The 16,877-nt window shown below is 37.1% G+C and overlaps 2 protein-coding genes across 2 annotated transcripts; both read left to right on the top strand.

The window, feature by feature from the left end:
- The first annotated feature begins 5,256 nt into the window (after positions 1 to 5,256).
- LOC142549467 (cell division control protein 48 homolog C-like) lies at positions 5,257 to 10,468 on the top strand. Its single transcript, XM_075658425.1, is given in 11 exon segments — positions 5,257 to 6,241; positions 6,883 to 7,419; positions 7,422 to 7,483; positions 7,880 to 8,032; positions 8,377 to 8,493; positions 8,571 to 8,675; positions 9,332 to 9,397; positions 9,496 to 9,560; positions 9,664 to 9,865; positions 9,974 to 10,114; positions 10,201 to 10,468. Coding segments are annotated over 11 exon segments (2,448 nt in total). The 5' UTR covers positions 5,257 to 5,304; the 3' UTR covers positions 10,264 to 10,468.
- A 1,625-nt stretch (positions 10,469 to 12,093) lies between these two features.
- On the top strand, positions 12,094 to 16,683 carry LOC142549466 (uncharacterized). The gene is made up of 8 exons (XM_075658424.1): positions 12,094 to 12,312; positions 13,042 to 13,154; positions 14,266 to 14,337; positions 14,776 to 14,811; positions 15,169 to 15,214; positions 15,476 to 15,563; positions 16,285 to 16,342; positions 16,460 to 16,683. The coding sequence occupies exons 1-8, from the start codon at positions 12,234 to 12,236 to the stop codon at positions 16,508 to 16,510; spliced, it is 543 nt and encodes a 180-aa protein (XP_075514539.1). The 5' UTR covers positions 12,094 to 12,233; the 3' UTR covers positions 16,511 to 16,683.
- Positions 16,684 to 16,877: the final 194 nt, after the last annotated feature.

The following is a 16,877-nucleotide window of genomic DNA, read 5'->3' as shown; positions in this document are numbered from 1 at the left end:
TCTCTGTGACGTCTCATAACTTACATCCAGGGATGTACGTTGATGGGAGAATGCGTGGATATTCAGCGCCAGGTTTGGGGAATAACACTCGGGGGGCAATCTATCCTCCTCACCAGTTAAGACAAACTCCAACGTTGGATTTTGAGATGGTACGTGATGTGATTCAAGAGTTGTATGGCCCAGGAGTGATGTCAATCAACCGACCAGAATTCCATAAACCGTATCCTGATGTTGTGGATCGTGACAACCCTTATCCAAAAGGATACCGCATTCCAGACTTCACGTTATATTCCAGGGAAGACGGTCAATCTAGCGTGGAACATGTGGCCAGGTTTACAATTCAGAGTGGGGAATTGGCAAATTTGGAGAACTTTTCTAATTACAAGTTACGTTTGTTCCCCAATTCCCTGACCAGTACTGCTTTCACATGGTATGCAACACTACCTCGAAACTCTATTATGACTTGGCACGATATGGAACGTCAATTCCATACACAATTCTTCCGGACAGTACCTGAGATTAGTATAGCGGAATTGTCAAGGGTGGTCCAAAAATCGGGGGAAACTGCCAATGATTTCATTTGTAAGTTCAAGAAGGTGAGAAGCAGATGCCGAGTTTTCCTCCCTGAATCAGAATACGTGAAGATGGCACAGCGAGGACTCGATTTTGAACTTTGAAAGAAGTTCCAAGGGATGGAATTCCGTGATTTTTATGAACTTGCGGCCAAAGTGTCAGAGTATGAGGAATTGTTACGAGAAGAGAGTCATAAAAGAAAGTCTACAGTGGGCTCTTATTTCCAGGAAGTGGAGGAAGTTGCACTGGCAGAAGTAGCAAATTCCGGATCACGCACTGTCCTTTTATTGAAGCGCAAGAGTGAAGAACTTTCCAAGAAAAACATTCCTCCAGTGCAAACTCCTTATACTTTCGATGCATCTAAGACGGAGGAAATCTTCGATCACTTAGTGAAGGAGAAGTTCATAACATTCCCCCCAGATCACAAGCTACCCACGAAGGAAGAGTTGAAAGGAAGAGATTACTGTAAGTATCACAATTCCTTCAACCATAATACTAATGCTTGTTGGGCGTTCAAGAATGTCTTGCAGGAAAGAATCAACAAGGGAATCCTGAAATTTCCAGAGAAAAAGGAAGCGATGATAGTGGATGAAGATCCTTTTCCCCCGGTAGCCAATGTGAACATGGGCAGTACTGACTTGCGTTTCTTGATCAATGAGAGGAGAAGGAACGGGTACGGGGACAGGTCCATCAAACCAAGATTTACCATAAAGAAGTGTTGGGTGCCTCGAAAAATGATATTTGAGGTCAAGGAGAAGAAGACAGAAGCTGTTCATGAAAAAGACCACTATTACAGTGGAGGCGGTCTGCATTATACTGGGAGGAATATGAGGCATGACAGGGAATCCATGGCCAAAAGGCCAGGGAACCAGTACCTCAGAAGGGGCCCACATCCTTGGTCGATGAATGGCGAGAGGAGAGCTGACCGGCAGTTATTTCAGAAGACAAGACAGAGGCCATCCTTTCTGGATACTGATAAAAAATATGAGAGGAAGTCTCGCTTTGTTGTTCCTCCTAGAGCAGTTCCCGACGGCGTATGGAGGCGAGTAGAACATCCAAAGTTTCCAAAACCTCTTTCTCGGACCCAAAAGCGACGTTTGTTGAGGGAAAAAGCTGCTGAGCGCACGCAGGTTGCAGATGGACGAACCAGGTAAAGAGAAGAAAAAATTTGGAAGGAGGGCCACTGAAGATTATGGTGAGGAAGATGACGATTTGTTATCAGAAGAGGACGGTGAATCAGTCAAGAAGGCTACTTTCAAGGTGGGGCAGATCCTCGTTTCATTTGAGTGTGCCACTGGCTCGTTAATGTTGCCAGAGGAGTTTAAACGCAAAAGGACGTGTGAAACCGATGTCTTTACTGGAAATCAAAATGGTGCAGAATCTGTTCAATCTGATATGGTGAGTGAAAGCGTCAGTGTTTTTGTTGATGAAGAGAAAAGAGTATTGATGAAGCGACCTACAAATGAAATGACTAAGCATATCAAACTACTCTACATTGTAGCGCATGTAAATGGAAAGCCGTTGTCTAGAGTGCTGATAGATAATGGATCTGCTGTGAATATTTTGCAATACAGAATCCTTCAGAAGTTGGGGAAGAATGTGGAAGACTTAATTCCTACCAAAGTCTCCGTGGCAGCTTTTACCGGGGAGTCTATAAAAACCTTGGGAGTGTTGCCAGCAAACGTCACTGTAGGGTCCCGATCTTCGTTGTCAGCCTTTTTCGTGGTAAATTCCAGTGCTAGTTTTCACGCTTTGTTAGGAAGGGATTGGATTCACACCAATCATTGCGTACCATCATCCATGCACTAGTTATTGTTGATGTGGAAAGGGGATGAAGTGGAAGTGGTACAGGCTGATTCGCAGCCGTATCAATCTAGTTCCAATGCAGTAGAGGCCAGGTATTATGATGGAGCCTTCGGTCCTAATTAAGATTCGGAATTACAAAGTGAATGGACAGCAAGGAGCAGTCTACATGGATACTAAAAAAGTAAGAGAAGCAGTTGAAAAAATTCTCAAACCCACCGCCATGGTCTCTCCTAGACCCATGGTCCGGCCTATTATCGAGGAGGTCGATGACTAAGTTCACTAAAGAAGAGATGTAAGTCGCTGCAACTTTCGAGAAGAAAGCCAAAATGCAGCAGCTAGTGAACGAATTGCAAGTCTCAAGAATTGTGGGATATCGATGGAGCAGAAGTAATATTTGAGGAGGAATGCGGAGGTAGCAAGGAAGAAGAGTTACAAATTGAGGATTTAATCTTAGCTCCGGCTCATATGAAAGATCGACAGTCGGAGACATATGGTTCATAAAGCTGAATAGATGAGAAGTATTGTACAAAGTAGGCTGGATGGCCACTTTGGTCAGTTTTGTCATATTGGCTTATAAGAAGTTTCTGTAAATATGCGAGGAATAGGCTTTTAAGCCATTCCTTGCTGAAGTTGTTTGTAAATAATGATGGAGCATTGTGAATAAATAAAATCATTGCTCATGAAATCCGATGTAGTTTATGTATTTTGAGAGGAATATTTGTTGTGTTGGTTGGCCAAATTGATGAAAAAGTGAAGTTCGTTTATGGCATATCTCGAAACCTTGGGGAGTATTGTTAGAAAAATGTTGTTTAACAGTTGGTTTGTAACAAGCAGTGTTGACCTGCCATGTTTGCGTCAATGTTAAAGAAAACAGGCTTTTTGCCGTTTGTTCATTTTTTATAAAAATTTTGGCAGAGTTTCCCTTGTAAATGTGATATGCCAAAATTGTAAACACCTGCAAATATATCCCAAGCAACATATACAAGAACAACAATGTATTTTACAAACAAAGTTTGGCTTTCAAGCCACTTTTTCAACCCTACACCTCATAAAAGACACTTGCCAAACCATGGCAAACAAGTGCAAAAAAGTACACCTACTGTCCCTAGCCTACGTATTTTTTTTCAATGTGTATTACACTTCATACATATATGCTCAGTCAGTTGCAAAGATATTCATTCAAGCTTGGAAATTATTTTGGATTGGCCGGCGGCACTCCCAAGAGGTAATTTCCATATCCATTGGTATTTAAGGTACTGCTTGCATTGGCCTTTGAGATAAATCCGCAATTCCTCCAACTATATTCCTGCGAAATAAATGGGACCACATGAGAAATAATGGAATGTTGATCAACAAAACCATGCTTTGTGTGTGCTATTGTTGTCATTGATGTGGCACGTGTCACTTCTTTGTGAGATGGAATGAATCTTGCCATTTTTTAATTTATGGCTTGCCAAGATTCCAGAAAATGAGATCTCATCCTCGGTGAATTTGGGTGGAGCATCACAATTCCTTGTACTGGTGCATTTCTTTTAAGCGCATGGAAGATTACAGAAGTTGCACCAGCTATAGGCCAAATTTTGAATATGGGCGCCAAGGGAGCCGTCCTGTTGAGATGCAAGCAGTGGGTGTTGCAAGGTATTGCTCATAAAAAACTCATTCAGACATATTCACGAACACCTTGAGTGCATCATGAAATATGATATATTCTACAATGTTTTTGTGATGGGGGATTGGATAAATGGTGAAGTATACATACCTTGAGAAGGTGTGGTTTGATGTAAAGGAGATTGACGATGACAACTTTCAGAAACTTGAATGGCATCACAAAGTCGATGGAGCGGCAATTTCTTCGGGAAAATCGGTGGGCACCGATGGAGGTTTGGGGGAAGTGAGAAAGAAAGAGATAAAGAAGGGTTTGAGGAAGGTGAGAGGAATTAGGGGGTTCAGGGAATGCACACTTGGATTTAACCCGATGGAAGGAAAACATGTGTCTCGGTCAATTCATATTCAAGTCACAGAACCATTCCTTTCTTAACCATATGATTTCTACGCAGTGTATGAATAGCTAGTTTGGCCAAAATTGGGCCGAATTAGTAAAATGCCCAAATAGCCAAAATTGGGCCAAAAATGGCCAAATTGGCCATTGGCCCAAATTGTCTAGGGGGCAGTTGTTTAGCCCAAATATTGAAAGCCCACCAATTATAAATGTTTGCAGAATATCAGAAGGCCCAATGAATAAACCCGTAGAGTGGCAGTTGAAGACCATGATGGTGAAGTTGGCCCACGATCCACGTTGAACGATCGTGGAAAGTGATCAGACCGTTCCATGGAGTGTGACAAAAACTGAGAGGAAGGATCAGAAAAAAAACCACCGACAAAATCAACACAAAAATTTACAGCAAAGCTCTGCAGAATTCTCTCAATTTTATGCATGTTTATTTCAATTTCTAGCAGTCAAGTATTTGAATTTTTTACATATTCCTTCAATTTTATTGTAGAATGTTGATCAAAATTCATAACAGCATATTTAAGTTTGATGTTGTCAATGGATTCTCTCTATAATTTCTGTATTTTTCTCAGTTTACACGTTTAGCTTTGAAGCCATTTCGAAGGAATTATAACTAACGATCGAATCGAGACTCGCAACGCTTGATAAACGAAGTCAGATCATTTCACATTTGGCACTGAACACGTGCCTGACACGTCCACAATTTTCGAGACAAACAGTTATATATATATATTAATTAATTATTAGTTTAAATAAATTAATAAAAAAAATATGTCATGATTAAGTACAAAATCTATATCTATAAAAATTTATCATTTAAAAAAATTATTAAAAATCTTAATTTAGGCTGCTTAATTTAACCAACAATCAATTGTCGTGAAATCGAAGAGATCATAGAAAGCAAAACCCTGAGGATGGGAAGAGCGAGAGGCGGCGGTGGAGGAGCCAGATCACCCTCACCCTCCATGTTCTGCCGGATCCTATTCCGCCACCTAGAGTCCGCCAAGAAGACGTATAGTGGCGCCAGCGTCGACCAACTGGTGGACCATCTCCGCTCCACCTATCCGCACTACGCTCGTCTCAAGTTGCAGCCTTTAACCAAACGCGTCCATCAAATTCTTCACAGTTTAGACAAAGCAACTGGCGACGTCTCCGATGATTCAAATGGCAATGAACAAAAGGAAACAATTCCCAGAAAGAAGCGAAAAGGTGCTGATGAGAGCGAGGAGAAATTGCGGCTTCTCGAAGCTCGGCATGTGAAAACGAGGAGGAACGATGGCTTGTTGAACCATGGTAATGACTTCTCTTCGTCCTCTGCGACATCTTCCTCAAGCTGCGTAGGATCTTCGGAGGAGGACGAAGTTACAACATCTGGGGGTGATGGAGTCGATTTGATGAAGTCGATGCTGAGGGATAATTACTGTAGTAAATCGAAGAAATCGGGGGGAGTGGAGGGGAAGAAGGAAGTGGTGGAACTTGAGGTTGTGGAGAACGGTCTTGACAAAACTGTGAAATTGGTAAGTCGGAAGGGCGGTGAAGATGGTATAGAATTTGGGGAAAGAAAGGGAGGCGGTAATGCTCTTGGTGGGATTAGTAATGATGAAAATAATGGGCCAAGGTTTAAGGATTTAGGGGGTATGAGTGAAGTGATTTGTCAATTAAAAATGGAAGTGATCGTGCCTTTGCGTCGTCCGGAGCTGCCGCGGCACCTGGGAGTGAAACCCATTTCCGGGATTTTGCTTTACGGGCCACCAGGATGTGGGAAAACCAAACTAGCTCACGCAATTGCCAATGAGGCCAGAGTTCCGTTTTACAGGATTTCTGCGACTGAATTGGTGTCTGGAGTATCAGGTCTGCATGTTATATACATATAAAGTAATGCTTGTTACTTATGTTTGTTAATGGTTTATTGTGTTGATTGCTTCTATTTAAGTTGGGGTTAACAAATATTCTCCACCTTATATTTGAATTGTTAACTTGGAGAGCCATGATCGTTATCATGTATTAAGTGAGAGCCTCGGTCTGATATTTGTGATTTGGCATTTTTTTATTGACGAAAAATAAAAGCTTAGAATGACTTATATTTAGTCTGAAACTCCCTTCTTGGTGGAACCAGTTTGTGAGGACCAGGATTGTTAGATTGACCAAATTCTGGAAAAAAAACAGCTTAGAAAAAATTTATTTAGTCTGAAACTCCCTTCTTGGTGGAACCAATTTGCCAGGACTGGGATGGTTAGATTGACTAATATTCTATTGGTTGATATCAAGGAATATAGTTAATCATACTATAATCTTCATTTTTCCAGATTTTTTATTTTCAGGTGACTTCATATCTGAATTTTCCATGTCCCTTTTTATGGGCTCTTAGTCACCTTTTGGTTTCTTATTTTTTTAGGTTATAGGTGTTTTGATTTCTAGGCATGCTGAAAATTGCAAGTTGTGTGTATATATATATATATAAATATATAAAATTTGTTTTGAAAACTTTCTAGGTGCATCCGAAGAAAATATCCGAGAGCTGTTTTCAAAAGCTCACAGGACAGCACCTTCGATCGTATTCATTGATGAAATTGATGCAGTTGCTTCAAAAAGAGAAAATTTGCAAAGAGAAATGGAACGACGTATTGTTACACAATTGATGATGTGCATGGATGACACTTACAAACTCGCAAAACCTGTGGATAGAAAGGAATATCCAGAAAGTTCAGATAGGAGAACTGGTTATGTCCTTGTGATTGGAGCAACAAATAGACCGGATTCTATGGACCCTGCTTTGAGGAGGCCTGGACGCTTTGATCTTGAAATTGGCTTAGGTGTTCCGGATGAAGAAGCACGGGTTCAGATATTAACCGTACTCACTGGTAATCTTAAAGTTGATGGTGCTCTAGATCTTAAGAGAGTAGCTAGGTCCACTCCGGGATATGTCGGAGCAGATTTAGCTGCACTGGCCGACAAGGCTGGAAACCTTGCGATGAAGAGAATAATAGGTCAGAGAAAAGATGTTCTTTCAAGTGAATATAGTGAAGATTGGTTAGTCACCCATGGTCACATGAAGAATTGGAAAAACTTAGCATCACCATGGCTGATTTCGAGGTAATCATGATTTGGATCCAATGCACTCATTGGTATACAATGAATGGATTATGGTGCTTAATCTAAGTTTTTTATACTAATTATGTCCCACAACAAACCTGCCCGCCTTTCTTTCCGGCCATCTCTCGATTGTACGAAAGGTAGAGATATAAATGGGTAGTAGTATATGTCGTGAAAGTTGATAATTTGCTATTGTGATTTCATGATTCTGTTAATGCTTTATGTTCTTCACGCCAGTAATTATATTGTAATTATATGACCTTGCCTTATCTACTCATCACATATTCCTTTTCATTGATATTAGTTTCACATACCTTATTGTCTCTTTTCATTCCCCTCTTTTTTTTTTCTTTGTTGTTGTGATGCTCTATAATCTATCTATTTGATTGTTTGCAGGAAGCTGCAAAAATGGTTCAACCTTCTTCTAGAAGAGAAGGATTTTCTGCTGTACCGAATGTGAAGTGGGATGATGTCGGAGGACTTCATTTGCTCAGACAAGAACTTGACCGATATATAGTTAAGCGAATAAAGTATCCTGAAGATTATGAGGTGATTAATGTCATATCTGGTAACTTTTTTGTACGCAGATATCTGGTAAATGCCATGTGTGGCATATCCAAATTTTATTTGCTTAGACAAGAACTTTTTTGTAGACAAATGTGGCGTATCCATTTTTCTTTCTCGAGTTTTCAACGCGCGTATGCATATGTCCAAATATCATTGCACCTTATTCCTTGGGACTTTATTTATTGAGAATCAACCAATCTCTTAACCCACCCACCTGTTTTAACAAATAAACCTTGCAGAGTTTGCTGTCAAAAAATCTTCCAACTTGTCATATTCTCAATGATTTTGAGGAGTTTGATGCTTGATATAGATTTGTTATATTGTAGGATTTCGGTGTGGATCTAGAGACAGGAATTTTGCTCTATGGCCCGCCTGGCTGTGGAAAGACGTTGATTGCAAAGGCTGTTGCAAATGAAGCTGGAGCAAATTTCATTCATATTAAGGTTCCTTCGATTTCTTTTTTATAGTATAGCTGAGCACGATTTGTTGGTTCTTTAATCTTTTTATGGTGTATATCAAGGGCCCTGAACTGCTAAATAAATATGTTGGTGAAAGTGAATCGGCTGTGCGGATAATATTCAGTCGTGCAAGAACATGTTCTCCATGCATACTTTTTTTTGACGAGGTACCTTTTTCTCTCCTTTACTTCATTTACAATTGCCCACCCTGCTACCAAATAGGTTCAGGATTTATATGGTGCTTCAAATTAAAGTATTCCCAATTTCATATCGTTATCTTCACCAACAGGGTCCCTTCGTTTCCATTTTTACAGAATATATGTGCCCATCAAACATGCATAGTTGTGCTGCTGATAGTCAAAACTTAATTGGATAATCTCAACATTTACTTCTAATTTTTCGGAGGAGATTATAATATGCCTTCAAGGTTTAATGCAGGTCTAATGATTTTGAACTGTAGATTTACCGTATTGTGGTGTATTTATTTTTATTTTATCTATTCCACTCTAGTTGTGCTCAAATTTTGGGAAAACAGATGGTTAACATATTGTACTTTGTGATGCAATTGTTTTTTTATATGTTTTGTAGTTTCTCTTGTGATTTATTTTCCAATCCTTTTATCTGCTTGATACAGTAGTGGCAGTGGTATTTACAGGATTTTGCCCTTGAGAATTTAGCTCCTTTGCTTCCTACCTCCTTTTTGTACTTGGACTGATTTTTAATTTTGTTGTTTCTTCTCTTGGTAAATAGGTCAGTTTGATCACTTGATGGATTTTTATGTTATCTTATCTCCACAATTCCTCATTTGTTCCTTATCTATTAGGTGGATGCATTAACGACAAAGCGTGGTAAAGAAGGGGGATGGGTTGTTGAGCGACTCTTGAATCAGGTTAATGAAAAAACCCTTTTCGAATCGGTTCCCCTTCCTATGAGTATAATTTCCATCTGCTTGTCTAACCATGTTATGGGCTGTTTCTATTATTCCAGCTACTGATTGAGCTTGATGGAGCAGAAGTGAGACACGGTGTTTATGTAATTGGTGCCACAAATAGGTAGATGCTATTGTTCCAACTCTTGGGGCATTTTTGTGGATTAACAACCAAAATATATGTTTTTATTAGGTCCCCTGTTTAACATCCTCGATATTTTTGACAGGCCTGAAGTCATGGACCAGGCTCTTCTCAGACCTGGAAGATTTGGTAAACTTTTGTATGTTCCTCTTCCATGTCCGGAGGAACGAGGAATGATCTTGAGAGCTCTTGTTGGGAAGAAGAAGATAGATGCCACCGTCGATCTTATGGCCCTTGGGAAAGGCACATCATGTGAGAATTTTAGTGGAGCCGATCTATCTGCACTGGTATGCCCCTGTTATTCTGAACGAACTTTCCTTTATACATAATTTGTTTCTTAGTTTAGCCTTCATGTTTTTTTGTCTGAAACTATTAATTGCACCTGACAATGACAGATGAATGAAGCTGCTATGGCTGCAATGGAAGATAAATTGGCGTTATCACATGAAAGTTCGTTTGATGACTCATATTGGGCAATAAAAGACGAACATTTCAAGAGAGCATTATATAAAATCTCACCCTCAGTTTCAGAAAAGGTCTTTTCGTGCTACACATTTGCAATCATCTAAATAAAATACCTTGTTTTATCCGTTCTCATCATTTATACTTTTTTTTTGTGCAGCAAAAAAAGTATTACAAAAGTTTGTCGGAAAGCTTCAATTATGGACAAGTGCATGCTTCCTAATCAAACCATTTTCTTGAACTATTCCATCGGACAATTTCGGCCGACAACACCATTGTGTGACCGTCGATGCAGATTGTAGCAAAAAACTACTGCTGCCTTTTTGTTTGAGGCATTGCCTTTTTCACTTTGCGTTACATTTTTGTTTGGATTTTTATGCTGTTGGCATTGTGTCACACGCGGTATAAGTTTAGTCCATGCACTTGAATATTTCTTCCTTTGGGTGAATGGAAAACGAGATCATGCAACATGTGCAAGGAAACACATCGGAAAAGAAATTAAAAAATAATCACAAAACACACGCCACTCCGTCTGATCATGAATGTGAATAATTGGATCACACGACAATGCTCTAAGGGTTAATGTCTGAGGGAAGCTACTTTTGCTGCCTTCGATGCATGAGAAAGAGCTATGCTAGAAATGGAATCTATCACCACCTTTATTCTTCTGATTACCGTGTTCAAAAAAGCTCGTTTAAGCCCGGTTTAAGTACGCTTAAGCTTGAAGCTGGACAAAAACATCCCGTTTTGGAGAATGCGGAAAAAGTGGTTGAAGCTGTAGTTTGATCGAATTAAGCATAATTAAAGTGTTTAATTAAGTGTGCTTAAACACAATTAATCACATCTATTTATTTTTAAATTTTTTATTTTGAAGGTATGTCTTTTTTATTTTAAAATAATAAATTAGGTTTATAATTTTGATATTTATTTTTTAATTTTAATTATGATTAAGTATGTCTGATAAAGAGTTGACAAATATTTATCATTTTTTAATGTGGTCTAATTGCAAAAAACAAATAAAGATTACAATTTTGAGATTTTTATGTTTTTATAAATATGAGAATTAATGCATCAGACTTAAATTTATCATATTTATGTATTATTTTATCTATTTATTGGTTTGAGATAATTACAATTACACTAAAAATAAAAAACGCTTTTTCACTGTTTAAGCCTGTGCTAATCTCGCTTAAGCTTGAAAAGCTTGGAGCTCAACATTCACTCTTCGGGGCGTTTCACGCTTTTTCAGAACCTTGCTTCTGACGCCAATGTCTGGGCTAATTCGATTATCTATTCCTCTGTCTATATTTAATTTCTTCCAAATCAATAAATTTAAAGCTTTTAATTAAAATATATATTATAATAATAGTATAATTTTAAATGGGTAATGGTGCTTTAGGGAGATAACGGAGATAACGATACATTTTGACAAAACAAGTTTTTGGAATATAATTTTTATTTTATGATTTTTTAGTAGGGATGTAATCGAGTCGAGACGAGCCGAACTCTTGAATGTTTGAGTTTAGTTCGTTTATAATCGAGCCGAGCTCGAGCTTTATTTAACGAATATATGCATGGCTCACGAGCTTATTCAAGCCTTTATCGAGCCTAAACAAACTTAATAAATATGAATTATACATTTAAATTTTCATTAAATTAATTAAAAAGTAAATTATATATTTAAAGAAAAATATATTATTCTTATTAAAATTTTTAAATTTATTATAATAAATAAATTTAATAGATTTTTCTATATATTTCATAAATTATATGCAAAATCAATAAATCAAATATCAAAACTATTATTTTTTCATTTAAAAGATTACTCATGAACTTACCAACGAACATGTTCACGAGCTAACGAGCCGAATACTGTAAAGCTTGAGTTTGATTTGTTTATCTTAACGAGCCTCATTAAACGAGCTCAAACGAGCTTTTATCGAATCGAGCTTCGAATAGCTCACAAACGATTTGGTTCGTTTACATCCCTACTTTTTAGATACGAAATTATTTTAGCGTGGACTTGATATGTAAGTTTTAGAAAAGACGGGGTTTACGTTGCAATACAAAGAAATTTGCGATTTGGTTTCGACCAAAAGCCCTAATTGGAGTCTGCCTAATAAAACGCTCATAGTAATTTCCATTTACTTTTACAAAGTTGGGCAATTCGGAACTTTGAATTGGAGATAGAAGATGGGTTGGATCGGAGAGCAAATAGATTCAATCAAATCTTTGCAGTTTAGACAAGTTCTCACTCAAATCATCAGCCTCGGTTCGTTATTTTATCTCTTCGTTATGGATTGAATGTTGGATTCAGTTTTTCAAGTTTGCAATCATGATTTTTACTCTGTATTTGAGTTTTTTTTAATGGGTTGAATTCAAAATTTGGAATTTCCTTTTTGGATTTAAATGCATAGTTTTGTGCAATGTGCGTATACATCAATGAAGAAGTTTGTCTCAGACATGCCTATGTTGTTTTGTAGGTGATAAATCTCTTTTTATAAGGGAGTAACTTTATCTTACATATATTTGCTAAGGGATAGGGGATTTGAGACCGCTGGGTGATTCCAGAAATTGAGAGGGGAAGTAGAAAGTAGCGAAGAGATTTAGAGCACATTCCCCAATATAAATGAGAATGCAAGACTGATGCCTGATTGTTCTATATTTCTTACATAAGTAAGAACTGGCTAAAATTTACGTATAGAAATGATAATATGAATATAGTCATTGACATTAATCACCAATTTCCCGTGATCCAATAGCACTGTATTCTTTTGTCTTCATCCTTTATGAGGCTTTTAGCAGATGTACCATGATTTGCTTGATGACTGCAGTGTTATTCATTATTATTTTTCTAGGCACCAGTTAATTTCATGTGAAGTAAATTATACGAATATCTTAATAATCTATTAATTTACAAAATATTACACTAAACCATGTTTTTTTCTCTTTTCTAACTCGTGAACACATAATTGACTAGTTATTATTCTGTGTCTTTCAGGTATGATAGTCACATCAGCACTTATTATTTGGAAAGGACTAATGTGCATCACCGGTAGTGAATCACCTGTTGTCGTTGTCCTTTCTGGAAGCATGGAACCTGGTTTTAAAAGGGTAAATCCCCCTTGATAATTTAAAAGAACAATCTGATTTTATCACCTGATTAGTGATCTCCAATCATCTCTACCTAGCTTTAACTAGATTTCAATCACAATAAAAGTCATTTACCATAGCTAATAACTCACATAGTATTTTATGTGCGGTCAAATTTGTTTGTGTCTAACAGTGTTCTAAAAATCGGCGTAGGCGCCGGCCGACCACACCGAAAAGTGCTAGTTGGCCAGCCTAGGAGGCTAGGCGGACTTAGGCAGCCCTAGGCATTCGAAAATTACTTTTTTGTTGTTTTTTTTTTGGGATTTTTTTGAAAAGTTTTTTGAGCTTTTAATTTAAATTATAAGTCCAACAAAAAGAAATGAAAATTAAATTAAAGTCCAACAAGAAATGTGATTTGTTGGCTTACCCTAAAACATCAAATTTCATCTTATTATGTCGATACCGTGGAATCTGCCTGGCGTTGTCTGGTCCTTGCCTAGGCGCTAATCTGTCTCCCGACTAGTGTGCAACAAATTTTAGAGCCTTGGCGTCTAATTTCTGAAATTCCCATTTTTTTTGGCTATTTTGGTGGTTATTCTCAAGATCTGATAAATTACCATGTATTGTAGTAGAAGCTAGGTCCTCTATGTTGCTCAACATTGATGTTGATGGCCAAACTAGGTTTCGTAAATTGCATAAAACTATTGTTGTACGTTGATTGAAACTGATATTCTCTCTATCCACTTGTTAATGCTCTCATGCTAATGTTATGAGTGAGTTTACCATAACTGCAATACTGACCGAGTGACTGTATCTTAAAATATTTATACGCATGCTGCTGTACATGAATTAAAAGACCCTTCTTGTACCGATTTTAGTATATACAGTTATATCCTTTAACTTCAAAAAGTAAATTTCATTTTGCAAATTTTTGCTTATTCATACAAAAACCTTTTGTGCTAGTATTGTGCACATTGACTTATAATGCGTATGCTTAGCCGCTGTTTTTGAATTTTAGGAACATTAAAAAAATTAAGAACATAAAATTTTATTCTATCATAATTATCAAACACAGTAACTTGGGTATTAAAATGCCAATTAACAAAATTTAATGGTGGTTTTAATGTCGCAGGGTGACATTTTATTCTTGCATATGAGTAAGGAACCTATTCGTGCTGGGGAAATCGTAGTTTTTAATGTTGATGTAAGTACTTATTATTTTGTTTGTTTCGTATTTGTCCCCTCTGTTTGTTAGTCATCTATTGTTTTTATGACTTTTACCTGTATTTATTCTTATAATAAGTATCAGTTAGTATTTCATCCAAAAGCGTATGTGGCTGAGATATCGCTAAATATCACTTACGCTGGGAATATCTTTTGTCTCCTCAGTTATGGTTTATCACCATGAAATTGGGGAGGAGGTAGTATTAGATATGCAAACATCAATAAAGTAGTGGAGGAAGCCATAACATATAAAAATATATCCAGAAAATTTGGAAAATTGCATTGAAGTAAAGATGGGGGAAAGTGTGTTTAATTTTTTTCTCTCTTCCAAAATAAGTAAATAATTTTTTTCATTTTGTTGTTTGTTTGAATTTTTATCTCTTCCTTAATAAACTAAATATTTTTTCCTTGTTTTCAGGGGCGCGAAATTCCAATAGTCCACAGAGTTATTAAGGTGAGTACACTGGGTAACACATGCTTTGTCATTTTTTCTTCTTTCTGCTCATATTTATATTTGAACCTAACTTCACAAAACAAATGTTAGATATCAATAATTTTCTTATCCCCCTCAGAGAAGCGAAAGACAAGCAAATAGGTGGTGCGAAAATTATGGAGTCTGTCGTTGAACATATTACCTTCTTGGAGGAGCAAATAAAATCAAAAACACATTTCTATATGATATCATACTTGTTCTTTTTAACGAGTTAAAAATGAATGATACTTGTGGTTGTTCATAAGAAAAGGTGCTTTATCCTTCCATCTCTTCTTCTTGCTCGTAATTAAGTGACTCTAATGCTGCTTCTTTCTTTAGGTTCATGAGCGTCAGGATACTGGAGAAGTTGATGTCCTGACAAAAGGTATCACGTCTTTGAATGTCTTTATCTCTAATCTATAATTGATGTTTCTTTTTATGCATCTTAGTGTACATGAGTTAATTTTCACTGCAAAAGAAATTGACAGATTTAAAATGTTACAGAATGATGGCTTTTTTTAGTAATATTTGTGGCATGTGCATGTTTGATGTGTTGCTTTTGGACTTGGTTTTAAGTTGATTTCACTACTACCATTTTCCATACAGTTGGATAGCTGGTGTTTACATTATTCATTTATTTATTCAGGAGACAACAATTTTGGGGATGACAGACTCTTGTACGCTCATGGCCAACTTTGGCTTCAGAGGCATCACATTATGGGTAGAGCTGTTGGGTAAGTTGGTTGTGGTTAATGTTCTTGACATACTCATTTATACCATTGGTAGAAAACAGTCATGCACTAGGTTTGATTGATCATGTACTAGGTTTCATTGTGGTGCTTATTAATTCATTAAATATTTGCAACTAAAATAAGGTTGCAGACCTAAAATTGGCTCTATATTGATCCTTTTTGCGTGCTTTCCTAAACATGTAAGAGAAAGAAAATCATATTTTTGAAAACATATATGTTAGGTAAGCGATTTGTAGTGTTTTTGCTCATGTGACGGATGATGATTACCACCTTTCTCCAAACCGAAGAGGTAATTTACCCAGATCTGAATGAAGATGGTATGAAAAGTGTAAACAAGGAAGTACCTTGGACTGAGTTCCCCCCCAGAGGTTTTCAAAATTAGATGTCGATGTATCCGAAAATTTCTGCTGAAATAATTATGGGACAGTTCTTTTTATATTTCTGTTGCGCATCACATCCCATGATTCCCCCCCTCCCTGGTCTATGTTATGTTTGAATATTCTCAAGGAACAATAAGTCGTTCATTTAGTGGACCACTTTTCTTGACCGCATCATCTTGCTGCAATTTATTTCTATACGATTTAGCTCAGATCAGTTGATGTACGTCGGGTATTTCCTGAATGCTGGTTTTAATTGCTTGAGAATGATCATCAATTGGCTTACTTTTCTTTTCTTTCCTTTTATTTTTTTGGCCTTTTTTCAGATTCTTGCCATATGTAGGTTGGGTAACTATAATCATGACTGAAAAGCCTATCGTCAAGGTTCGGTTCTTAATGTGCAAGTCCATTTTTTATTTTATTTTATTTTGTGTTGTATATATGTAAGAAATAAGATTTTTGAATCGGTGTTTAGTTTAACTTGGTTTTTGTTTCCTGCAGTATATACTAATAGGTGCTTTGGGATTGCTTGTGATTACTTCCAAAGAGTAGGGAGTGGAGATCATGTAATGTAACGAGCTTCTGAATTGTTGGAAATCGTTTACAGACTTGGAATTCTTTGTTCTGAATCGCCCAAATTGTGAACTACAAAAATATTCGTGATATGGAACGTATTAATATTTTTCTTCAGCAAGAATGAGACGAGATTTTCTTCCGAATGTAAACTTTCATGTTCCATATCATTTATGTTTTGTTGTTGCTCTGAAACTTTTTTATTTTGGATTCAAATCTGCTCCAACTCCAACACGTACAGTGTTGGCCGAAATCTGGTTCAAGACGATTTCTAACACGTTTGAATACTTTGATTAATTTGTGCTAGGACATTCAGTTGAGACAAAGTATTTTTGATTTGTCGTTT

This window comes from Primulina tabacum, chromosome 6 (assembly GCF_025594145.1).
Source record: "Primulina tabacum isolate GXHZ01 chromosome 6, ASM2559414v2, whole genome shotgun sequence".
Lineage (NCBI taxonomy): Eukaryota > Viridiplantae > Streptophyta > Magnoliopsida > Lamiales > Gesneriaceae > Primulina > Primulina tabacum.
The sequence above is the reverse complement of the archived record's forward strand: the minus strand, read 5'-3'. Positions and strand labels throughout refer to the sequence as shown.